The sequence below is a fragment of the Sus scrofa genome, chromosome 14 (genome assembly GCF_000003025.6).
Source record: "Sus scrofa isolate TJ Tabasco breed Duroc chromosome 14, Sscrofa11.1, whole genome shotgun sequence".
Taxonomy (NCBI): Eukaryota; Metazoa; Chordata; class Mammalia; order Artiodactyla; family Suidae; genus Sus; species Sus scrofa.
In genome coordinates, this window is record NC_010456.5 from 24,078,478 (window position 1) to 24,105,016 (window position 26,539).

At 52.5% G+C, this 26,539-nt stretch overlaps 1 protein-coding gene across 2 annotated transcripts in view; it reads right to left on the reverse strand.

Moving 5' to 3' along the window:
- The window catches only part of ADGRD1 (adhesion G protein-coupled receptor D1), a 181,604-nt gene that overhangs the window by 18,811 nt on the left and 136,254 nt on the right, over positions 1–26,539 (reverse strand). For both annotated transcript variants that reach the window (XM_021072216.1, XM_003483408.3), the window contains 5 exons: positions 18,657–18,760; positions 16,494–16,605; positions 13,872–14,025; positions 6,365–6,431; positions 2,918–2,984 (listed from right to left, as the gene is read on the reverse strand). In XM_021072216.1, the coding sequence (XP_020927875.1) occupies positions 2,918–2,984; positions 6,365–6,431; positions 13,872–14,025; positions 16,494–16,605; positions 18,657–18,760 (504 nt within the window). The remainder of the gene's footprint in view (positions 1–2,917; positions 2,985–6,364; positions 6,432–13,871; positions 14,026–16,493; positions 16,606–18,656; positions 18,761–26,539) is intronic.

Here is a 26,539-nt window from a genome sequence, read left to right on the forward strand (position 1 = left end):
ACCTCATGAAGGGAGTCCCCCATCCCCTTCTTGTCCCTGTGGATGCCCCGGAGCACATGTCACCCGTAGGAGGGGAGCAGAGTCCATGCAGCAGGACAAGGGGATCGTGTGTGGGGCTGGCACCACCCATCCACCCCTCCCTCCCCCATCCCAAGCAGACGATGACACCACGACAACAACATCCCCCACTCTGTCCTCTGGGAACCCTTTTCCGGGAAGACACTGCTGCAACTCTGTGTGGCATGAGAATGTCTGAGCAGAATGTTAATTAAGAAGGAATAAACCACGTCTTTAACATCTTCCCTTGGATACATTTCTAATTAACCACCAGGGCCTCCGTCGGTGCCACCAAATTTGGAACAAAGTCAAAAGAAGCTTTCAAATCAGCAGTTGGCGAATGGAAGCGGCGGGGGGGGGGGGGGGGGAGGAGAGAAAGGAGGGCAGGCATCACTGTATTGATGAAATATCCAGTGGATGGGGATGGGCAGTGGGCCCCAGCACCATCCACACACCCTCCTCCAGTAAGCCCATCTTCTGTGCCATCACTGGTGACATGAGAAATCTAATTTGTCATTAGGATTGGAAAGACAGTTCCTGGTTGCCGGCATGGCAGGCTGACCCCAATGGGAGAGGTGACACAGGAGGACACAAAGGCACCAAGTGTCTCTGGCTGGAGTCCCTTCCCTTACTTCCAGGATCAGATTCACCCGGGGCCTCCACACCCTTCCAAGGCAGCAGCTTAGAGTAGTGACCACAGCCTGAGTCCCACCCTGGGGAGTGTGAAGAGCACATTCTGGGGTCCCAGCTAAGAGTGTGGAGAGTGCGTTCTGTGGATCTGCACAAAGTGGGCAGGAAGGATGTGGGGGGTTCCCTCATGTCAGCCCCCAACACCTATAGGGAGAGATGCCCCAACTGGGACAGCATGAACATGCTGACTGGACCCCAGCCAGGCTCAGCACCCAGTTACTGAGCAGGGTGCAAGGATGCTGGCATCTCCATCTCCCATAGCCCCCATCCCCCACAGCTTCTTGGGGGATCTCCACCTCCAATCCCTGGAACTCAAGGGATGATCTAATAAGCCCCGCCCCTGGGCACTCATGTAATTTGGGCCTGGCCAATCATCTGCCTCCATACCAGCCTCAGTGATTGGCTCTGAAACAGACACATGATCCACAGGAGCCAATCAGAATCTGGCCTGGGACTTCTGCTGGGACTATTGGGAACAGTGCCTCCCTCACCCACCCCCATGAACAGCAGAGCTGGAGGATGTGTCAAGGTGCCAGCTGCATCATGTCCCCACCCAGGAGAGGCTGCCTGAGATGGAACCAACATGGAGGCAATGGGGCCATGGGCTGAGTAGGAGATAACTGCTGACATCACTGAGTGCCTAGAACTAGCCATGCCTGATTCCCCTGTGCTTCCCAGCACTGAGTCTTTTCTACTCAACTCTCAGGCTGGTTTACTAGCACCTGAGGAGAAGATGGAGGGGACAGAACAAGAGTCGGATGGTGAGAGGAAGAAGTGGGGAGAGAAAAGGGACACTTAAACTAATACAGCTGCCATCATGGGCCAGGATTTTATCTTTATCTCCTGCATCTTAATTTGCCCGTCTATAAAACAGAAATTACCATCTCTTTAAGCATTCTATTTTAGGGGCATGTAAGAGGAAGATTTAATGTTAAAACACTCTCACATCTTCAAAAAAAAAAAAAAAGATGCTCTGTAAATCTGAGCCTTTACTATAAATGTTAAATAACTTCATGGGAAACCAAGTATATGAACCCAGGTTAGGGAGTTCCCACTGTGACTCAGCCATAACAAACCTGACTAGTATCCATGAGGACTTGGGTTCAATACCTGGCCTTGCTCAGTGGGTTAAGGATCCAGTGTTGTCATGAGCTGTGGTGTAGGTCACAGACCTGGCTTGGATTCCGTATTGCTGCAGCTGTAGCGTAGGCCAGCAGTTGCAGCTGATTCAACCCCTAGTCTGGGAATTTTCATATGCCATGGGTGTGGCCCTTAAAATAAAAGGAAAAAAAAAAGACCTGGGGATAGAGATGTGACCCAGGACTGACCAATCAGAGCATTCCAGTCCTGTGGCCAATCAGAGTATTTCATTCCCCAGACCTCAGTGAAGGCTGGCCCATCAGAACATTCTGCTCCTCTGGCCTCAATGAGGGGCCCACCATGGGCAGAGACCCAAGCCAGGCCCATCAGAAATGATGCAGCTCCATCTCAGGACTTGTGTGGGTCATGCCAGTAGAGAAATAGCAAGAATAACAAAGGGGAGGGTTTGACATGATAGAGTTTCTTATCAGCATCTGGGGCAACATAAGAATGGAGCCAACTTATAGGAAAGCAGAGCTGAGAGGTGGGGAGCCAGAAACACATGGAGACAGCCTTGTCTGAACCCTGGACCCAGCAGCCACAGCAAATGTTCTTGACTATGAGCTTCTAAACCCCGCTTTCTGTCAACCCCTTTGAGTAGGGTTTTCTGGCCCTTGTAATCCCAGGAATTCTGTTACGTGTGGTTCCCAGCAGGCCTTGACTAGAACTTCCTGTTTCAGCCTTGAATCCTACATCTCCTTGATCACAGAGATGTGCATGTGAGGAAATTACAGATGAGCATCGGGAAGAGAAAGAACCAGCCAGATGTGCCCTGCCCCCTCCTGGATGCCCAACCACACCTGCTGCCTCTGCAGGAAAAGCACGAAGGGCCTTAAACGGACCTGCATTAAACCTGAAAACATGCCTGACCTTCCTGGGTATCATTCAGGGAAACAGACCCTGGGTCACAGCCCCCTTTGGGGACTGTAAAGGACTGATGCTGCCCAGATAAGGACATGCTGTCAGGGGGCCAAGACCCATCTCCACAAAGCCCAGTGCTTCCTCCACTCCCACAGGGCAGGGGACCTACCACGATGATGAACAGGGCAGGGGCGACGAAGGCCCAGATGGCACCACTCCCGAGCGACAGCCAGCAGCTGTGGAGGAAGGCAGAAGGTTATGTCATTGCATCACCCCACCTGCTCCAGGCACTGGGGCCCTTAGTCCAGAAGAGCTGTCAGCAGAAGAGTTTGTCAAGATGCTATGGGGACAGCCAGGGGCACAGTCACCAGAACAGTTAATCCTCAAAACATGTCTGAATCCATGGTGGTCTCGAGGCTTCCACTCTTGGGAAGAATTTTCCTGGTCTGCAGACCAGCTCAGGTTCGGGGGAGAGAAGGCATTGACAGGTCACCTAGTGAGTGGAAAAATTCGCAGTCTCGAGGCTTCCACTCTTGGGAAGAATTTTCCTGGTCTGCAGACCAGCTCAGGTTCGGGGGAGAGAAGGCATTGACAGGTCACCTAGTGAGTGGAAAAATTCGCAGTCTCTCAAAGAGTCTAGCCAAAATCCAAAGGAGGTTTCATTCTGATTACGATAAATAAATCAATAGGCTTTTTGCCAGGGACCAGCTTTTTCCAGAGTATTTCAAATCTTGGCCTAAGCAGTGTCTCCTATAGGGAATTAGAGGAATGAGGAGACATCGTGTGACACAGGACAGACCATCTTTATCTGCTCATTGGCTGTCGATCAGTTCCACCCCCCACCCCCAGCAATGTCCCCTAACCAAGAGGAAAGGTCCCAGTGGGTGGCAACCATGGCTCTGATTTCTAGAGACACCTCGTCTGGGAAGTAGCGTCCAGTTTGAGGATGTGAAATTCCTCCTGGCTTTTCCAGACGTGATCCCAAGGGCTCAGGCAAGACAGCCGGCCCTATACCACCTCATTTCCCACCAGAGCTTCAGAACTGCCAAGAGCCCAGGTCCCTGGGCCATGTCACCTGCCTGGATATGAGGGCAGCCCTGGGGGCCTGGCACATTCACCAGGGGCTGGCCAGGCATGTGGTGCTCCCTCACTGATGCAGGATGAAGATGTCCCTGCAGGACCACGTGGTCACTCCTTCCAGCCGCTCACTGAGCACTGAAGGCCCCCCTCTGCCCTCATCCCCACATAGCAGCCCCAGGAGCTGCATCAGCCCCTAAGGCCCTATGGTCCCCGAGGCTGGGCTGTGACGAAGCCCACCCTGCAGAGGACACTGAGGCCCAAGGAGCTTGGGGGACACGTGTCCACTCACCTGAGCCCTGCCTTTCTGCCCCCTGTCTTCCCCCCAGACCTCCTGGACCGGGAGACACAAAATGCCTCAGACAGGGAACAGCACCTGTCGAGGCTTGTTCACGTCTGGAACCCAGAGCTTGGGGAGAAGAGCCTTAAAATGGAAACGCACGGCCAGTCTGGTGGACCCTCTGCCAAGGGGCGGCTCAAACCCAGGCTCCCTGAGAGCGTGACGGGTCTGCAAGGGGAAGCCTGTGCTTCCCATTGTTTTCATGCAGAGCATCAAGTTCAAGAGGATCTTCAGATCCCCGCCCTCGCCAGACACTCCGTGAGCTTCCGGACCCTCCGCTGGGCTGCCTGGCTCCAGGCTGGTATCAGAGACAGACCCCTGGGCTGAGACCCGCACTGTGGGTGGCCCGGCGTCAGCAAGCTCCCCGTGGGATAAAAGGCAAGGAATGCCAGTGAGGAGTGTCTGAGAGGAAGTTTCTTCTTTAATTAGCGCCTCACATTCGGATACCAAGTAGGCTTGTAAGGAATGGGTCAGAACAATGGTTGTTTAATCAGCCTTGTTTCGATAGTCGCTCAGACATAGCTTTCTTAAAGTGCTTCATCTTCAGAAAATTGTTGCCCTAAGGTAGAAAAAGCCAGATTCGTCCCTGTTTAGCAATGCGGCTGAGAAATCATCTCATGCTGAAGCTGTACCAATGTTTGCCTGCCTCTCTCTTCCATCCTCTCCTTGGCGTTATCCCTTCAAGGTTCCTCAGCTTGGCTGAGGGGAGGGGCGGCTGCCTAAAGAGAGTTGAACTAAGGCCTTTTTCTCTCATGAGGAAGGAAAGTCACGTTTCCGGAACATGGACACCTGACTCGGCTACACAGCACCAACCCGTCCTCTTCTGGATCCAACACACCAGCTGCAGTTCCAAAGCGGCCACATACAAAGTCGCACTTGCCGCTGCCCCAGGGATGGGAATCTTGGGGCCCACTTGCCTGGTGGATGCTTGACACACTCATTCACACAGCTGTGTACTCACTCGGCTGCAACTTAATGGGACTTCTTATGCACCAGGCACTAGCTGACCATCCCTTGAGGCAGGAGATAGATGGGTGCCAGGATAGACATTTACAATTAGCCTCTTGTTTACACTTCCTGAGGCAGGAGATAGGTGGACTCCAGGATAATCACTAACAACCAGCCGCCTGTCTATACTTCAAGATAGAAATAACAACAGGCACAAGGCAGATAACTGGTCCTTGTCTTCTGTCACCTTTTTAAACAAGGGTAATGACAGGATCCAAAGAGGGGCTGAGCCCTGCTTGGACAGAAGAACAAAGAGGTCATGAACTCCCCATCCTCAGGGTCAGGGAGACCCCAACTACACACGTGCAGAGAGACCTCTCTGGGTCTAAAAGGGGGAAGGGGGGGCCAGGCCATAATAAGCCCAGATAACCTTCCCACCATGCTGTGCTTTAGAATCCATCTTGGCCAAAAGATGTACACACAAATCCAGGAGGGCCCTGGGTCTGGTCAGGTGTGAAAGATAAAACAAGTTAACTGGCTAAAGGAAGACAAAGACCAGGAAGAACTGCCCCATATAAGTGGTGTAAGTCACCTCTCTGCCACGCTCCTCATTCAAGGGGACACCTACACCCTCACTCCTTTAGGGTGTGTATTACAGCTTTGCCTCAGCCTTAGATAAATAAACTACTTCTCTGTGTGCCCTCTGTGTTTCTAGCAATAAACTTTGTACCTATTTTTACAGTCTTTGCCTCCTTGAAACATTCTTGCTTTCAAGAGGGGGCAAGAATCAGGGCAATTCTGCTTCTAGCCTCTAACTGGTCTAGTGACTAGGATTTCTGGATTTTACCCAGGCTGCCCAGGTTCAATTCCTGAGCAGAGAATTAAGATCTCGCTCCAAGCCCTCACCCACCGCTGTCTGTCCAAGATGAGGCTCAAGGGTCACAAAACTGGGCTCCATGGGTGACCAGACTATGTGTCTAGGAAAACCACACCGGTAAAAGTTCCCATCTGAAACTGCCACTGGCCGCCCCTCCTTGCTAGTTTTGAGGTGGGAAAATGCCCAGAGCACTGCTGGGGGGTGCTTCTCACTCTCTGTTAGGCCTTTTTTCACTGCTGGGGCTGGAGGATGCCAGCCATGCATCGTCCCCTCGCCCAGAAGAACACAGGAAGACAAGAAGCCGGGGCCATGGGGACCTCACAGTGATCCTTGCCACGGGGTCCTGTCCACACGGGGATCACCCCTTTACTTACTTCTTACTTGTTCCGTAACTGTCCATGGCAAAGACTGTGGAAATGATGCAGATCAGGAGAGGAAAACCTGCAGAAAATGAGAGCAGAGTATGGTATTAGCTTGCTCCAGTCTCCTGGACTCATTTGTTCACTTTATTGTAATGTTATTTTATTTATTTCATTTTATGGGAGAAGTATGGATATTACCTATGGTCATTTGAGTTGTGAAAGCCAGTCTGAAAATACTTTTTAAAGGAATACAGGTCCAAACATGCAAACAGAACAGAAATGGAAATCTTCTCGCATCTTATGCCCTGTTCTTCAATTTCCTCACCCCCCAAATAGAGTCTCAGTCTGTAGGGTACAACCAAGCCCCCTTCACTCTCTCTCTCTTTTTAACTAAAAAAAAATTTTTTTTCTTTTTAGGGCTGCACCTGTAGCATACAGAAGTTCCCAGTTTAGGGGTCAAATCAGAGCTGCAGCTTCCAGCCCTACGCCACAGCCACAGCAACGCCAGATCTGAGCCACGTCTGCAACCTACACCACAGCTCACAGCAACGCCGGATCCTTAACCCACTGAGTGAGGCCAGGGATGGAACCTAAGTCCTGATGGATACTAGTCAGTTCATTATCACTGAGCCACAACGGGAACTCTTCACTTACTCATTTTATATCTGATATATAAAGAGTGATGTGCAAAGAGCTGAGGACACAGAACAGACGCTGAAATCCAAGAACTTGAGTCATTTAGAGATAAAACGCACTCACATGCATGCACGCACTCACACACACACATGTGCATTTTAGGGTTGATCTGTTAGAAATCTGATTCTGTATCTGCAAACAACCCATTTCTGGCTGCCTGGAAAGGGCATCCTCAGGGCCTCTGTCTGATCAGCGGCCTGAGCACAGCCTCTGTACCTCCCACCCCTATAGTGAAGGGGGCGGTGGGGAAGAGATAGAAAACTACGCCTTTCCATCCAGGACCCTCCCCTCCTAAGGGTGCTCAGGAGAAAGGGCTCCTGGCCACGACCCCGTGTTCTGCAGATTCTTAGAATAAAAGGGAGCAGGTGGCAAAATACAGCATTGCAGGTGGCTCCTTATGCCCCACTCCGCCCACAGGAATTCTTGTTGCCAGGACCCCAGGACCCAGGGGGTCGCCTGCTCCTAGCCCCAGGCCTGGGTACCTCAAGGCCACAGCCCTCCAGCGACCCCTGGTGGCACAGTCAGCCCCACGCCTGCCCTTCTGAGGATCAGATTTTGGTTTTTGTTTTGTTTTGTTTTTCCTTTTTAGGGCCGCACCTGTGGCACATGGAAGTTCCCAGGCTAGGGTTTCAATTGGGGCTGCAGCTGCCGGCCTACACCACAGCCACAGCAACGGCAGATCTGAGCCACATCTGTGACCTACACCACAGCTCATGGCAATGCCAGATCCTTAACCCACTGAGTGAGGCCAGGGATTGAACCCTTATCTTCATGGACACTATGTTGGTTCTTAACATGCTGAGCCACAATGGGAACTCCCCAAAAGATGGATTTTCAAACTCGGTGGTTGAGGCTTCACTTTGAGCCAACACTGTGCCCGTCTTCCCTGATCCTGGCCACAGGAGGGCACACATCAGGGACTGGCACCTCTTTGCGGCCCAAAGTCAAATAAGGGAGTCAACGATTCTTTTCCTGCCTTCATGACTGACTCTGTCCTCTTCCGACCTCCTCCCACCTCCCAACAACACTGAAGCTCCTCTGCCATTGCATTTCTTGTGTTATCCTCTATGTCCTGCACTGGACAGGCCAGGGGGACAGTGACCAGAAGTGTCTGTCTAAGAAGCGGGCAGGCTCTACTCTCTGCTTTTCTCAAACATGCTGCAGGAGCCACAGGGACCTGATGAGTGTGTGTTGTTGAGAAGAAAAAGTTCAGAGTTCCCTGGTGGTTCAGCAGGTTAAAGATCTGGCATCACTGCTGGGGCTCTGGTTACTGCTATGGCACAGGTTCAAGTCCTGGCCCAGGAACTTCCTCATGCCGTGGGCACAGTCGGGGGGGGGGCAGAGATAATGTGCACAGGTGGGAGCAGGATGGAGAAATCATCCAGTAGGAAAAGCCTGGGCTTTGGAGCCAAATGACACCTGGTTCTATTCCCAGGGCCACCCTGGATCAGCTGTGTAGCCTCAGGGACCCAGACGGACCTCTCTGGGCCACCACAATCTCACTTTGGAAATGCAGATAATCGTACTTCCCCATCAGGCTGCTGTGAGGGTCCCGTGAGATGCGACTGTGTTTGCGAGTAAGGTGGCGCTGATGTAGGGCACCAACCTCGGTATAACAACCTCCACTGTTATTAACCAACTCAGATGCCCGTCCTACTGTCATCTGAAATCCCCACCCCAATAACCTGTCCTGACATGTCACCTGTTTCTGCAGGCAATCTGGGGTCCCTTTGGCTCTGTCCTATGGACATTTACTTTATGGAGCTCCAGAAAGGCTCTCTTTGGGAGGCAGTGACCTTTGGGAGGGACCACACTGCTGCCTCCTGGCTGCTGCCCTCTAAACTCCAGGAAAGAAGCGGGTGACAGTGAGAGTGGCCATGAGAAGCTTTGCTATGAAATATTAACCCCAGACACACCCGTCCTGAGAGGATGGATGGTGTGAAACCCAACAGAGGGGGATGGATGTCTCAACAGAGAAGGGGCAGAGGGTGACAACGACAGGAGACAAGTGGCCCACCCTCCTGCAGAAGTCACCAGTGCCACCTCCTGGATGCCTCGCTCTGGGCACGTAGGAAGTTGGCACTTCCACCCCTGGGGCCATGGGGGTCAGGAGGGGGGTGGAAGTGGCCTGGGGAGATGGGGGGCCCACTCCCCCACCCCCCCCACCCCCACTGCTGCCACCGGCCCACTGAAGACACACAGTGTAAACCAGAAATAAATGCTATTGTTTTCAGCCGATGTGAGCTGGAGGCTGCTTGTTATGGCAGCATCACCAAGCCTGCCCTGACTGATGCACCTCCCAAGGTCTTGGCATGGAGTCACCTCCCCAGAGCACCAGGGCAACTTCAGAGAAAGGCAGGGTCTGGAAAGAACTGTGATGATGTTTTCAGCCCCCAGACAGGGATAGGTTCTCATGAAAGAAACAAAGCAACAGAGAAAGACAAAGCAAGTTGTATTTCCTTAGCTTCGGAGTTCATGATCACTTCTTACAGTTTGTGATCAGGGCTTCGCACCTGCTGCACCAATGTGTAAAAATACTCAACTGTTTAGCGCTCGCCTGTTCTCCTGATTCCCCTGTGGACTCCTTGAGGATAGAAACTGCATATCACTCACCTTAAGTATGAGCACAGGACCTGACATACAGCAAAGCCTCAAGTATGCTGTTAATGAGATGCCTCCAATCCCAGCTCCGCTAAAAGCATAGTCCTTGAGGTTCAGAAAAGGATGGTCAGATAGGAGCAGGTGGAAATGTCCAGGGATGCAGCCCTTCTCTTCCCCCAGCCCTGCAGCGTCACCTCCCGGTGCCCTGGATCCACTCCCTGCTCCTTCTCCATCAATAACTGCAGGTAGAGGCCCAGCTGCCTGCAGACGGTCTGTACTCAGGCCCAGAGCCAATTCTAGCCCCGTCAGAAGGGAGGATGCACTTCACAAGCCCTGATGAAATCAGTTAAGGGGAAGCTGATGGAGTCAGAGGTGGCAGGCCTGCTGGAGCCCAGCCCAGCCCTCCATTCGCAGAGAGCCTCTGACAGAGGGTGCTCGCTCAGACATCCACAGGGAAGAGGCTGGCATCAGAAACCATGGAGTAGCAGCCAATGTTGCCAAGTAGGAACGGAAACTCAGGGTTCCCTGATCACCTCATTTTTCAAATGGACTCTATCATTTGATGTAAATTCTCTCTCTCTCTTTTCTTTTCTTTCTTTTTTTTTTTTTTTTTTTTTTGTCTTTTTACAGCTGTACCTGCAGCATATGGAAGTTCCCAGGCTCGGGGCTGAATCAGAGCTGCAGCTGCCAGCCTACACCACCGCCACAGCAATGCAGGATCCAAGCAGCATCTGCGACCTACACCACAGTTCACAGCAAGGCCGGATCTTTAAGTGGGGCCAGGGATCAAGACTGCATCTTCATGGATACTAGTTGGTTTCATTACCACTGAGCCACGACAGGAACTCCAATTCTCTCCATTTTTAAATACCAGCAAAAACAATTCCTTTCTTTTTCTCCAACTCTGTGCAGACCCAATAAGACATCCTCCATGACTGGACAGGATTACCCCCACCTCCACCTTGAACCAGTAGAGATGGCGTCTCTCACTGTGGGCCTGGCCACGCACCTGAATAGTGACCAAGGAAAGGTGGGGAACTGGCACACACACCCCTAGGCACGCCTCGAAAATGCTGCTGAACTTGACCCCTAGCCATGCCCTGTAAACTCTGCTGAACTTGACATTCTTTCCCCGTCTCCACGCACTGGCTCATGAAGAGGATCTGGAAGAAGATAGAGCCACAGGTGCAAAGGACGTGGGTCACCGAGTATCTTTCAGGAAAAAGGCTCTCTGCCAACACACGTTGGACTGTGACATAAAAGAAAGAGACCTATTTTGTCTATTTCACTGAGATATGATAGTTTATCTGTCATACCAGCTGCAATATTTATCTTAATTAATACAGAGATATCATTGGAAGGAACCCTATACTGTAAAGTTCTCTATTCTGGCCGCCCCTCAGCATATGACGTTCCCAGGCTGGCAATCAGATCTGAGCCACAGCTGTGACCTACACCACAGCGGAGGCAGCAGGGGATACTTTAATGCACTGCACTGGGCTGGGGACTGAACCTTCGTCCTGGTGCTGCAGAGATGCCACTGATCCCATTGCACCATAGTAGGAACTTCAAATCCCACACTTTTATTTCGCCTGTCCTTGATACGGGTGTGTGTGTGTGTGTGTGTGTGTGAGTGTGTGTGTGTGTGTGTGTGTGTCTGTGACTGTTTCCATAAAGAGACTAGTAATTAAAGGCGGTTGGTCACATATCATCCTGTAAATCTTTACTAAAAGAAGTCAGAAGTTAGAGGCAGGAATGACACTCCTCCCTCAGGGAGTCAAGGCAGGATGGAAGGAGAAGGTCGTGCTTGATTCGGGCTCACCACGGGGAGACGGAAGAGGAAAGGACGTTTGTTCTGAGAGCCCAGGGTGGGCAAAGGTATCCCGGGTAGAAAAGCATAGCACAGACAGCAAACCAACCCACAGGCTGGGCACAGGACGTCAGTGGCGACCACGGGGAGTTCCCGGAGAGGCCACGCCAGTCTCCACTCTCCACGGGGCCCAGGTGAGACTCTCCAGGCTCCCCAAGGAAGCCAGGAGGGGGTCCCTGATTTACCTCCACTGCTACCCCAATAAATTACATTAGCTCACTCAAAACACAAAAGAAAACATTGGTCTGCTCCCTGTACAATGAGGACTGTGAGAAGTCAATCTATTAAAAGAAAACCAGAAACAAAGAGCTGGTGCCTAATGTGAGATTAATGCTTTCTAACAGATGCAAGAATGCCAGGGGTTGGGGGTTCCCATGACGGCTCAGCGGTGACAAACCCGACCAGTATCCATGAGGATGTGGGTTCCATCCCTGGCCTCACTCAGGGGGTTAAGGCTCTGGTGTTGCCATGAGCTGTGGTGTAGGTTGCAGATGTGGATTGGATCTGGCATCCACTGTGGCTGTGGTGTAGGCTGGCAGCTGCAGTTCCAGTTGGACCCCTAGCCTGGGAACTCCCATATTCAGCGGGTGTGGCCATAAAAAGGAAAAAAAAAAAAAAAGAATGCCAGGTGTTGGAGTTCCCATCGTGGCTCAGTGCTTAACGAATCTAACTAGGAACGATGAGGTTGCAGGTTCGGTCCCTGGCCTTGCTCAGTGGGTTAAGGATCCAGCGTTGCCGTGAGCTGTGGTGCAGGTCACAGACGCAGCTCAGATCCTGTGTTGCTGTGGCTGTGGCATAGGACAGCATCTACAGCTCTGATTAGACCCCTAGCCTGGGAACCTCCATATGTTGAGGGAGGGAGCGGCCCTAGAAAAGGCAAAAAGACAAAAAAAAAAAAAAAAAAAAAAAAAAAAAAAAGAATGCCAGGTGTTGATGCAAATACCACATGTAGAATCTAAAATATGGCACAAATGGGAGTTCCAATTGTAGCTCAGTAAGTTAAGGACCCCACATAGTCTCTGTGAGGATACAGGTTCGATGCCTGGCCTTGCTCAGTGGGTTAAGGATCCAGCATTGCCACAAGCTGCTGAGTAGGTCTCAGATATGGCCCAGATCTGGTGTAGATGCAGCTCCAATTCTACCTGTATCCTGAGAACTTCCATATGTAGCAGGTGTGGCCATACACACACACACACACACACACACACACACTCACTTATAAATATACATATATATATATGGCACAAATGAACCTATCTACAAAATAGAAACAGACTTACAGACATAGAGAAGACTTGTGGTTGCCAAGGTGGAGGGGGGAGGGAGTAGGATGGACGGGGTGTTTGGGATTAGTAGCTGCAAGCTATTACATTTAGAATGGATAAACAGTAAGGTCCTACTGTATAGCATGGGTAACTCTATCCAATCTCCTGGGATATATATTTATAACTGAGTCACTTTGCTGTGCAGCAGAAATTGGCACAACATTGTAAATCAACCATACTTTAATTAAAAAAAAAAAAAGGAATGCCAGGTGTCAATTACTCTGGCTGGAAGCATGGCCTCAGGTCCCCTCCTCCAGACGGGCAAAAAGGAAGTTAAACGAAGAGTCAAGTCAGTGGGGAGGTGACTCCCAGAATGACAGGTCACCAGAACTGGTGAAAATCAGCTTTTAAAAGAACACAACCATTTAAAGTCTCTGTAAACTGTCCTTGGACATACATAAAATTGAGACAAATTTATTCAAGAAAACCTACTAAGTCTGGGTAAAACAGAGCGGCTGCAACACCTGGGCCACAACCTGCTCTCCTCCAGGCAGGTCTGGCCAACAAGACAGGCTCCCTCCCCCAGGGCCCAATTCAGAGCCATAACATCTCCCGGGAGCAGGCTGTCTGCATTGCTCATTCTCCCCAGTGCCACACTGCAGAAACTTTATTCCAGGTAAGAGCAACCAAGAGATCAGAGTTCCCTTCCTCCCTCCAACCGCAACCCACCGTGTACGGGGTCCATCCCAGGTGCGACTAGCTGAGGATACAGGCTCTGACTGCCCTCACCCTAGGGCTCCCAGACACTGTGAGATGAGTTCCTGCGCTAAAGCTAGGTTGTCAATCCAAGAGAAGCTGGCCACTGTCCCTATACCAGCTCCGAAGTCATGCCTCCGGGATTTTTCCCAGGTAGGAGGGAAGCAGGCCATTAGAACAGAGAACCCCAAAGCACTCCCTAAGGGAAGTGAGTTTTTGAAGGAGTGTGGGGAAATGCAAGCCTAGGAGCACCTGGCCTCTTGGAGGTGTGTCACGTGAAGATGAAATCACAACCCACCTGCCCGATCTGCCCCACCCCATCCCCACCTACCCCAACCTATCCCGTAGTAGTAGCGGTGTTTGCTGTCCTCTGATCCAAAGACCTTGATCACCATGCTGTAAAGATGCAATCCTTCCACCAGCATCCATGCAAAGGCACTCAGGAAGAAGTAGTGCAGGAACACGGCCAGCACCTGGCACGGGGTCTAGGATCAAAGCAATGGCACAGGGCGTTAAGCTCTCACAGGATGTGAGCCGGGCTCTCGTTCCAACCTCCCTGCACCAATTTTCTAGGGGCACCTTCTAGACACTTGGCCTCATTTTCACGGCCTGCTTTCCAGGTGGAGTGATTTGCATGGGGCACATGACTCATGCAGTAGCCAATCACTGCACCAGCAACTCCCCCCAACCAGGCACAGTGATTGGCTCAGGAGAAGGCAGGGAATCAGTCGCCCAATCAGCATAAACATCCCCATCCCTGCAGCAGGATTGGCTGGAGCAGGGGCGTGATCCACCTGGTCCATTGGGGTGGGTTCTGTGTGGGCAGAACCACCAATTAAGCAGGTTTCCCTCCTCCCTCCAGACATAAGGACACAAGCCTGGTGAATTGAGAGCCACCTTGACCTAGGAGAGGGAGGTCTGCAGAGCAGAGCCCATATGGGGAAGGGACTTGAGGGGCAGAGAGAAAGCAGCCTGTGATGTGGTTTTTTCAGTTCTCCACTTCAAGGTGTTGGCTACCTACCTACCTGGAGCTGAAAGCCCCGCCTGACACAACCACTTCCCTCTAGTTTACTCTCAACAGGTGTAATGAACAGAGATGCACAAACTGCCTGTAATGTCCGTTATTTCTGGCTGCCCAGGGCACTGATCTTCACAAGGCCCCCCACCTTCTCTCTGATGAGCCCATGATGGCAGGGCCTGCTCAGCACTGCATGCTCATCTATCCTGTTCAGGGCGTCAAGGGTCTGCTGGTCCCTCCTGCTCCTTAGTGTTTTGGCCACAAGGTCAGCCTCAGCCACATGGCCTTAGATTCGCCCCAGAGCCCCAATCAGACATTCCCCTGTGCTCTCTGTGAGTCCACAGCCACTCATCCCTAAGCTCAGATAAAAGGTCCAGGGAACCAGAAGCCCAGGGAGGAAAACAAATATGAAAAATCAAAGAGAACCATCTTTATGGGGGCAGGGGGGCTCCATGTCCTGTCCTCCTCCCGCGACTGCATCAGTTAATTCTCAGGGGGAAAAAGGTAGAAGTTACCGAAATGCTGTGTTTCTTGTCATCAGGATCTGTTAACATTTAGATACAAATATGGGACACATCTATTATTTTTGTGGTCCCGGCACCAGTGGCCCGGGGTCTTCTTGGACCAGCTGCCCCTTTGGTACGGGGAGCAGCCCCCCTCCATGCAGAGGCTCTGGTGAGACCGGCCCCAACAATCACCTCTCATCTGCCACAGAGGTCACCCAACAGGCACATCACTCAGCGGTGCCCTGCCTGGGATTTCAGACACACGGGTTCTGGGGGGAGAATTCTCCTGGTCTCCTGGGGGAGAATTCATCTGGATGCTGGATGCCTGGACCGCTTCCCCTCCTGCTGCCATCACGGAGTGGAATCTCATGCCTCACAGGGTGGCTTGTGGACAGGTGGTATTGGCAGCACCAGGATGCTTGAGGGAAACACAGAATCCCCGGGCCTGCTGAACCCAAATCTGCATTTCGAGAAAACTCCGTGCAATGATTCATAGTAGACTTTGGAAAGCATCAAGCTGGGGGTGGGGGATGAGGCTGGTACAGGCCTCCTCTATCCACAGCACAGCCGGGAGCTTCTCAGATGCTTGCCTGGACCCCTCAATCCCAAGACAGGTAGGTGGGCTGAGGGCCCTGCTGAGCAGTGAGGACAGAGGCTCTGCTGACCCACTCACTTTGTGGGATAAAGATTCACTTTCCTTTGGCCCATCCTGATTGCATTCCAGGACCACTGACTTCCACTGCTCGGTTCCCCCAGCACCAGCCTCTCCTTCTGTCCTAGTGTGGACCAAGAACACCTCTGCTTCTCCTGCCCATCAACCGGGTTTATAACTCACATTGCCCAGGCCTGAGCCACCTTGGTCTCAGCATTTTACTTTCTGTGAAATCTGAGACTTCCTAGGTCCCCAGAGAACCCCCTGCTTGATACAAAGGGCAGGGAAATGTGGGTCTGGGTCATTGCAGTGCCTTGGCAGAGAGCGCTGGCCCTTGGCAGGCAGAGGGGTGCAGCTGCGTGCACTCAGAGCAGAGACAGAGGGCAGCATCTGCAGCAAGACTGCCTGAGGTCAGACCCTGGTCAGCACTTACCAGGTTGCCCTGGGCAAGTCCCTGTAACCCCTTATGCTGCATCTACATGGCACCACCTCATGGGCTTCTTATGAGGATCAACTGAGTGACTCTCTGTAAGCCCGAGTCACCGTAGCCAGTCAGGGCCTTAAATGTCTTCATTACTGAGAATGATGATGAACAGGGAAGCCAGCCCATTCCTGTCATCTTCTCTATCTCTCCTGGAGGAATCACTGTCTCGCTCTCTGGGGGCTTAATTCTGAGTGGAAACCAGGAGGAGAAGGTGCCACTCTGGTGACATGAGGGAGGGGGGGTCTCGAGGGAGGCCCCCTGTGGACACAACAGGACTGAGAGGGCCCACTCACCGTGCCTGGTTCAAATTGGAAGCTGACGAGTAGAAGGACCTGGGCCACCAGGACGGCGAAGGACAGGTTGGCGTGGATGTGGTAGCGCTGGTTCCGGATGGTGCTGACCGAGCTGGGGGGCAGAGAGGCAGGGGTGAGGCCAGGGCCCAGCCAAAGGTGCTCTGTGCCACTTCCCCAAGGGCCACCAAAGAGGTCTTGATAAGCCCACCCTGAGGCTGTCACTCCTGGGAAGCTGTGAAACCTCTATGGCTCCCTATTGCTCTTAGAAATGATCTTCCGCAGGTCCTGGAAATGGCTCTGAGTCAACTCTTTCCTTTCGTCTGCTCCTGACCCCCTTTTCTGGTTCTTCAATTCCTCCAACCTGCTGCAGCCTCGGGGCCTTGACACCTGCCTTCCTCTGCGGTAAAGTATGTAAACTCTCTTCCTTCGCCTCCCCTTAGAACTTCCTGAGCCTAAAGGTGCTCCGCCCCTTCTCTAAACGGCTCTCCCTGCTCTGAGGTCTGTGCAGATGTGTGTTCAGGCCTTTGAGTACTTGCTCCTCAACCAGCCCCCACCCTGGCATGTTTTAATCCATCTTGGGTGCAGCTGTGTCCTCACAGCTGACTGCCCATGGGGTGGAGGGTAGGGCTGGGAGGTGGGCTTGCTGAGCGAATGGATGAAGAGCCAGGGACTCAAAAAAGGAACATCCTGGAGCTCCTGCTGTGGCACAATAGAATCAGCGGTGCCTTGGGATCTCTGGCCCGGCACAGTGGGCCAATGATCCTACATTGCCGCAGCTGTGGCTTAAGGTCACAGCTGTGGCTTGGATCTGATCCCTGGCCTGGAGAACTCCACATGCTGAAGGGGCGGCCAAAAAAAAGGGGAAAAAAGGAACGTCCTGAGTGTAAGGAACGTCGCTACAAACCCGAGTCCAGGAGTTCCCGTCATGGCTCAGCAGTAATGAACCTGACTAGGATCCATGAGGACATGGGTTTGAACCCTGGCCCTGCTCAGTGGGTTAAGGACCTGACGTTGCTGTGAGCTGTGGTGTAGGTCAAAGACACAGCGCGGATCTGGTGTGGCTGTGGCTGTGGCTGTGGCTGGCAACTATAGCTCTGATTAGACCCCTAGCCTAGGAATCTCCATATGCTGTGGGTGTGGCCCTAAAAAGACAAAAAAACCAAACCAAACCAAAAAACCTTCAGCCGGCTCCTCTCATCTGGCTGAGATCCCACCAGCACCCCTTGTGTTCATGCATACCTGCCTTCATCCCCCAGATCACCTGGGTTCGAGGAAGGGAGGGATCACAGTGAGGGAGGGGCCAGGAAGCTGGCAGCCTCCCCTGCTGATGCTACCACAGGCCCTAACCAACCAAACCTGGGACCTCCCCCCTCCGCCCCACCCAGGTCACAGAGCCACCCAGGTAACAGGTGTCCTTGCAGAACAGGGCAGGTGAAGAGGAATGTTGGTGTCCAGGTTGGAAGAGGCAGTGGGAGGAGGGGAGAGAAACTCCCAAGCAGCCCCGGAGAGAGACGCCCATCCAGGTTTGCGTAAAACATCCTCCCGGGATGTTCCGCAGCCCCGTGGGGGTGGATGTGAACATGTCCCTACAGCTGTCTGCTCCGACTCAGCTCTCATCTTATTTTTCTGTCCCAGTTCAGAGGAGACCAAAGATGGACTCACTGCCAGCCCCGCTGCAGGGACCCCCACGACCTCTGACCAGACACTGTGGCTTCAGCGGGCAGGAGGCAGGGGTCCCTCCAATGTTCTCACCCCCGGGGCCTCCCACAGCCCAGCCCCACAAGGATTTGGCTGCTTGGATATCTTTGGGGGGAGGTCCTCAGTTCTGGCTTTCACCTGGCTTAAGGCCAGCAACCCTGTGGGCTGGAGACCTTTCTAGAATTGCCCAGCTTAGCTAAAGCTGGCGCCCTCCAATTCCACAGCCCCTCCTCCATCCTCTCCCTTTTCGAGCACCCCATGGTTCCCTCCCGGGACCTCAGATCTCAAAATAAGTGAGGAATAGCGGTCCAGCTGTAACCCCTGTGCATAACCTCAACAGGGGCCGGTGTTTGCTGCCTCCAGGGTACAAGTATAGGAAGGGAAGTCGTAGTGGGCAGAGGTAGCCCTAACATTTACGCAGAGCCACCCACCCTCCTGGGCCCCGGGGGAGAGCAGATGACTCACGAGAGCACCGCGAAGGTGACCAGCGTGACGGCCAGGCAGAGCACTGACAGAGAGCAGCCGATGTAGCTGATGGACGAGAGCGCCACCTGGTGTCCATGAGTGAGCTGTGCGGGAAGCAGAGCAGAGGTGGTCAGCCCATCCAGGTCCTAGAGGGGGACTGGCCCTGTGGTTAGTGTGGCCCCATCCTGATGGGAGGTGGGGGGGACTTCAGGCTAGCAAGGGTCCCAGGGCTAGTGCACAGCTGAACATGAGGCAGCCACTGGACTGTCCTGAGTGGGTGATGACCACCTGTCCCTGCCTCTCCCCCAGACTCCCTGTTGTTGCCACACTTTGAAGTTGGCCCTTGGTTCTGCATACCTCAGATGCTCCAAATGGCTCCACCAATCACTCAAGCGCCCCCATTCATCCAGAATCTGCCAGCTGCCTCCCCTCCCCCATCCATCCCTGCACAGCCCGCCTGCTCCAGATCTCCTTATCTGGAGTGTGACAGCCACAGCTGCACAGGAGATGCAGGGTTTGCTTAAGAGCCTGACCCAAGACCCATGCACCCTGGTTCAAGTCCAAGCATGACCCTGTCCCAGCTGGTGACCCAGGACGTGTGACTACTGTGGCTATGAGGATTCAGTGAATTCACCTATGTAAAGTGCCTATTAGAGCAATGGAAGAGTTCCATGGTCGCCCAGAGGTCAAGGAGAGTGTAAAGAAACATAGTAAATGAAGTGGATGCAAGGCCACAAAGGACGGTGACAAACCACAGCTCATCTGACAGCATAACACAAAAACAACAGCTGCCTGGGCTCCAAGAGCTGGCGTCTCAAGGTCACACACATTGGACCCTGGGGTCCCAGAAGCTCCATGCTCCCTAAGCCAGGTGCCTAAGAGACTAACTTCCCAGCGCCTGTTCCTGCAGAGGCTGCTGCCGTGATCTTCCAGCTGTGGCTCGTGGCTCTGTCAGCAGCAGAGATTCAGCCTGGAGCTCGCTTGGCATCAAGGTCTCCCAGCCCTGCCCAGGACACCCAGGGACCTTGGCCTCCAGCTAACCCACCCTTTTGCCTGTTCACTGGGACTTAATCAGGAGCAAAAGGAGGCACCACTGGGTACGTAAAGGGCCTGTCGGCAAGAACCATGGAAATGCTACAGACCCAGGAGGCCCCACCAGGAAGTGAAAGTGGGTCACAGGGAGTAATTTGGGAGCCAGCAGGTCTGTGCCTGAGGACTCCTAATTGAATGCGCTTTACTTCCTCCTGATCTGTGAGTCACTGCCACTCAACTCATTCCCGGGGGATCAAGATGGCTCTGGGTGGAGGCAGGGGAGGGAGAAGCCTGGGCCCAGCAGCCCTGGATGTGGGACGTGTGGAGGGGTAACCCCCAAGTCTGTACAATGAAACAAGCTTCCCAGACAGTGCGCTCCTGAGTGGCCCTAAGGTCTGGACCAAAAACTTCGTCTGCAGATGGACAGGCCAAGCGGTGTTCCGAGTCATCAAACACCCCAGGAAGCACATGGAAAGATATTCCTTGAGCCACAGTCCCACACCGTATCACTCTAAGCATCTAATTCCTGCCAGATGTTCTTGCTGGTCTTCTGTGACATGATGTTTCCGGTTTTAGGTAAGTTTGAGGAAAGATGCACTCTCTGCCTTTCAAGATTTTTTGGTGAATATAAGCAATTTAAGGCTTCTGAGAAATTCTGAAAGTAAATACACACACACACACTTATATATATTCACATACACATGTATATACAGTATATACTTACCTATACATGTATGTGTATATATGTATATGTGTATATATGTAGGCAGGTATGTATATGTAGGTATGCGTGTATATGTATGTATACGTATATAGGTATGTGTGTATATACATGTATGTGTCTATATAGCTATATATATATGTGTGTGTGTGTTTTGTTTTTGTTTTTGTTTTTGGCTTTTTGCCCTTTCTAGGGCTGCTCCTGTGGCATATGGAGGTTCCCAGGCTAGGGGGCTAATCGGAGCCGTAGCCACCGGCCTACACCAGAGCCACAGCAACGCAGGATCTGAGCCGCATCTGCGACCTACACCACAGCTCACAGCAACACCGGATCCTTAACCCACTGAGCAAGGCCAGGGACCGAACCCGCAACCTCATGGTTCCTAGTCGGATTCGTTAACCACTGAGCCATGACGGGAACTCCTACATATATATGTTAAACTTGGCATTTCTCAAACTCTTTGGAAGAGCTCCTACTTCAAGTGATGCTTTTCAGAAACAGACCAAAACCAAATGAGGAAACACTAATACTAAACTGGACAGGTAATCTTTCTTTGCTGTCTCAGCAGACGACTGCATAGTCTTATGACAGGACCATGATCTCGCCCTAGCGACGGAGGGACGTTATCAGTTACTAGAGTTTATGGACATCGGCAGACCATCAACGGCTCTTGGAAGCTAAGGTCCACCTCGAGAGCATTCACCAGACGGAAATTAACTTCAGTAACCAGTGGAAATGTCAGCAAATGGAGGAGAGCAACATGCCTGTGTCCAGAGCTAGCTTGGCCCCCGTGACATCTTCACCCCATTGCCACTGGGGGAGTCCCCTCCCTGAGGCCAGGTCCTCTGCATGAGTCCTCCACACCAGCCCTGTTCACCTCTCTACTGCCCAGCGGGATGTGCCCCGCTCTTTGACGTTTCAGGGGGTTGGGGGGCGTCTTCTTTCTCCCAGAGACACGGTGAGCTCTTTAGGACAGAGATCACGTGGGCAGACCTTCCACTGTCTCATCACCCACAGCTCGGAGAAAGCAGGGTACTGCTGAGAATGATGGTTTCCCTGAGGTATTTGCTGAAGGCTCCAGGGTAGAGAGAGCCCTGGAGTCGACTCCCTGACTCCCCGACTGATTTACCGTAACAAATGTGTTGAATCTACATCACTGTTTATACGCCTCTTAGAGAGATAGTAAGACTTTACCTCCTCCGTTCACAGATCTGTAGTGAGGTTCCAGTGGGCTCCTGTGAGAGGTCACTGCATAAGGGAGACGCTTCCAGGTGGGAGGGCTGTACCTGGTCAGCCACACCCACTGAAGTCTTTACCGATCTGTCTAGAGCTTCTGATAAATGCGGCTCCAGCCCTAGGCTTAGACTTCTTTCTGTACCAATCCTGTACCATACGCCCTCCAACCCCACCATCAACCAACCCCACCATTGACTAACCCCATCGTCAATCAACCCCACCATCAATCAACCAATTTAACCAGTAACCAACCTTACCATCAACCAAACCCACTACCAACCAACTCTACCAGTAACCAACCCTACTATCGATCAAACCACCAGCAATCAACTCTTCATCACAACTTTTACCAAGGCCAACCAATGCCAGCCTCATGCCAGGCACAACAGGGAACACTGAAAAGCATGACATTTGGCCCCTCTCTTGAGCAGAGTGAACATCCTGGCCAGGCAGGCTTGAAATGCTTAGACAGGACATAAGGCAAGCTATATTGGCAGGTTGCATTTTCCATGGCACTTGAATTGTAAAATGAGCCTGTAAGGTGAAAATGAGAGGTATCACTTGTGATGGAACATGATGGAGGATAATGTGAGAAAAGGAATGTAGATACATACGCATAACTGGGTCACTCTGCCGTACAGTGGAAGTTGACAGAACAGTGTAAATCAACTATAATTTAAAAAATGTTTTAAAAAAGAAAATGAGAGGTGATCAAGAGGACCTCTGAAAACCCCTAGGATCTCCCATAAACTGGAGTATCCATGGTTTGTGCAGGTCACCTGGTACCCCATTCTGTGCAGGCTGACCCAGGAGGGGCCAGGAGGAAGCTGCCTGCAGCAGGCAGGGTCTCCAAACCTTTCTGGTTTAAAACAGCTGTCCAATCCACAGAGCAGAATGGGGTGTGTACTAGGATGGGGCGGGGGACAATCTGAGAGACTCAGCTTGTCCAAAGGATTTACTTCCCTCCCTTTTTATAGAAGGGCTTTCGAACTTTAGCACATGCTCAGCCTGCGTTAGTCAGGGTTGGTCAGGGTATTAAGTGACCTTGCATCCTGTGTTAAATGGGGCCCCGCTGTAACCTGCAAACAGTCTGTGCTTTTCGGGAAGTGGATGGGAGTGGGGGGGTGGGCATCCTCACACAGACCCCGACTGGTGGCCAGAAGCTGACAGAGAGGACAGGAAAGCACCCCCCGCCACACTCCCCCATACACTGGAAGCAGCTGGAGCTCTAGAGGGGGAGGTCCGTGGAGACAAGAGTCTTTGGTACAGAGAACCAACCAGCTATTACAGTGTCAGCAGGGAGGGGCAAGGAAGAGGTGAGGGAGATTAAAAGGTACAGCCTTCCAGCTGCAAAATAAATGAGGCGGGGTCTGAAGTGCATAGTGTGGGGAATGCGGTCAAGAACTAAGTAATATCTTTGTGGTGACACATCATCGCTAGACTTCTTGTGAGGACTATTTTGAAATGTATAGGAACAAATCACTGTGTTGTGAAACGGGAACTAGCATAGCGCTGTAGGTCGGTGGGTCGGACACTTCCAAAACAAACATATGAGTAAACTCAAAGAAAAAGAGATCGGATTTGTGGTTACCAGAGGCAGGGGGTGGCGGAACGTGGTCAAAAGGTACAACCTTTCAGTTACAAGATGAAGTCCTAATAAGGGCGCCATGTACAATGTGATAAATATAATTAACTTCACGTAGTAACATACGTTCGATATGGAAGTCGCTAAGAGATCTGATCGGGGAGTTCCCGCTGTAGTGCAGCGGAAACAAATCTGACTAGTATCCATGAGGTTGCAGGGTCAATCCCCGGCCTCGCTCAGTGGGTTAAGGATCTGGCATTGCCGCGAGCTGTGGTGTAGGTCACAGACACGGCTTGACACCCATGTTGCTGTGGCTGTGGCTAGGCTGGCAGCTACAGCTCTGATTTCACCCTTAGCCTAGGAACTTCCATATGCCGCGGGTACAGCTCTAAAAAGCAAAAAAAAAAAAAAAAGAAGAAGAAGAAGAAGAGTAAATTCTAAGAGTTCCCATCACACACAAAATTCTTTCTATTTCTTTGATTTTGGATCGATATGAGATGATGGATGTTCATAAAACTTATTATGATCATCATTTCATGATGAATGTGAGTCAGATCATTATGCTTTATGCCTTAAACTTAGACAGGGCTGTATGTCAATTATATTTCAATAAAACTGGAAAGAAAAATAAATAAAATAAGCATAATAAGATAAAATAAAAGTTATTGTTTTTGCTCAAGTCAGAATCCCCAGAGTCTGACAGAGGACCAGAAAACTCTAGAAGAACCAAAGATCAGAACACCTATCTAGGAGAGTGGAGCATTCACAGAAGATGGGAGGAATGTCACTGTCTTTATTGAGCGCCTGTTGTATGCAACCTGCGCATGGACATCCTGGTTCTCACGTACAGATGAGGAAACACGACAGCCTGACACTGCACAGCTGGCGAGGCAGCACTGGATGGACCCTGGACAGCCTGGGCTTCCAGCATGTATTAAGCACCCACTGTATGCCAAGCATGGGGCTTACACTGCAGCGGGGAAAGCAGATCACTAGCAAAAACATAAACAGATCAATACATGAGAGAGTTTCCGCGCTGTGATGGAAACAAACAGGGGCTGTCGTAGAGGTGACCTGGGGGGTAAGTGGGGGTGTGAGTGGGGGGCCCTGATCTGAGAGCTGTTATCGGCCCTTCCTCTCCCCTCAGAGCCCATCTGCCACCATGTTCTGTTGGTTCCTGTGCTATCACATAGCCATAGGTCATCCTTCTTTCTCCCCAGAGAATTCCAGAGCCTCTGCCTTAACCCCCTCCACTCCATGGACCTTCTTGGAGCACCCCATTTCAGCAAAGTCAGCACTCAGCAGATGTGGCTTCCAGCTCACCCATCTTCCTCCTGGGGAACCTCAAGCCTGTAATGAAATCCACATTCCCTCCTGGGGCCTCCAAGGCCCTGCATGATCTGCCCTGTCTTCACCTCTGCCTCACCACCTTAGTGGCTCTGTCAGGAGGGGCCCCGTGGGGAAGAAAGGCCCTCACAGGGAGCCAACAGAGGGGACTGAGTGTAGGATGGTGGCCACAAAGTATGGGCACCACTGCCATAGGAGACAATGGGGAGGCTCCCCAGAGAACAGCCATGGCAAGAGCTCTCCTCTTGTCGGGAGGGAAGGAGAGTGGGAGGGGATGATGTGAGCAGAGCTTGGGCCCCTGGCAGAGCGGAAAACACACAAGGTGCCCTGGCGAGCTGGGGTCAGTGGGGAGGGCGATGCAGGGGGAGCAGGGACCACGGAGGGAAACCAAGCAGAGCCAGAGCATTGCGCAGCAGGGACCAGAGGTGCATCCCATCAGTGCCCGTCTCTCATTGGCTGGAAGCCAGTTGTCAAGGGAACCTGGGCTGAGCGGAGTGAAGGACAAGTGGGGACACATGGAGAGCACACTGGACATGCAGCCTGCTCCTGGGTCAGCCTGGATGTGGACACTCTCAGTGCCTCACTGCTCCTGGACGCCGTGTTCTGTTTCAGCTGCCTCCTCTGCCACCCCCAGCTCTGCCCTGCCTACTGGGCTCCCTTCTGCTGGGATCCAGGTTCTGGGGGAGGCTGCGCTCCCCTGGGTGGTGCTCTGACCCTGGACAGGAGGCGCACGTGGCTCCCTGGGCAGCTCCGGCTTTGGCCACAGTCCCCGGGCTTAAGCAGCTGTGGGTTTTGCCAGCCACACCCTCTGCACTGAGTCCAGGCTGTGGGCACATTTCACGTTCCCGGACTGGAAATGAGACCACAGCCCTGAGGACAGGCAGAGACAAGCTTCTTGGCTGCTTGGGTGGCGATGTGGTGGCCTGCTTGGGCACCCGAAGCCATGTATTGGTGCTGATGCACCGTGGAGGATTTCTCCCAGCGGATACATGAAGGCTTGGCTCCAATGTCTTTAAAACGACTGGCCTGCAAGTTCCTGCTGTGGTGCAATGGGATCGTTGACATCTTGGGAACACTAGGATGAAGGTTCGATTCCCTGCCCAGTGCAGTGGGTTAAGGATCTGGCATTGCCACAGCTGCAGCTTAGGTCATAGCTGTGGCTCAGGTCTGATTCCTGGCCTGGAAACTCCATAGGCCGCAGGGCAGCCAAAAAAGAAAAAAAAGAAAGACTTGCCTGGAGTTTCCTGGCTCAGCAGGTTAAAGATCTGGCATTGCCACTGCAGTGGCTCGGGTCACTGCTGTGGTATGGGTTGGAACCCTGGCCTGGGAACTTCCACCTGCTGCAGGTGTGGCCAAAGGAAAAAAAAAATGACTTGCCCCGACCCCCTCAGGGTAGTTACTTCATTAAAGGAGTCAGCAGGGGCAAGGACTGAGCTATTTCACCCCCTTGTTACCCCATCCAGACTCCTGGGCATGTCTCATCATCCAGCTCCCCTCAGCCACTCAGCTCAGCTTGTGGTTCAGTCTGGGGCTAGATGGGAAAACAGTAACCACTCTGGCCTCTCAGGGAGTGGGAACTTTAATTCCAGGAAGTGTTCACATACTGGAGGGGGGAAGAGAGGGACCCCAGAGATGGTGGCGCAACCGAGGGATTAATTCAGCCCACAGTCACCAGGGGAAAGCCAGGGTCCCTGCCTGGAGGAGCGGCCCATCCAGAGTTGGAGGCTTCAGAGATAAGGCCAGCGCCAGGAAAACTGCCCCCAGCTCTCGGGAGAGGGGGGCACCTCACCTCTGCCCTCACCCCATATCTCCTGCCAGAGCCCCAAGTGGCAGGGAGCTGGGAAGCCAGCCAGCAGGGTTCTCTGCCCCACAATGCCAAGCCCAGTGGTGGGAGGCGGGGGGGGGGGTCCTTCCTGCGCCCAGCCCCAGGAGCCAATGGCCCTGTCCCTGAGGCTGACAGCT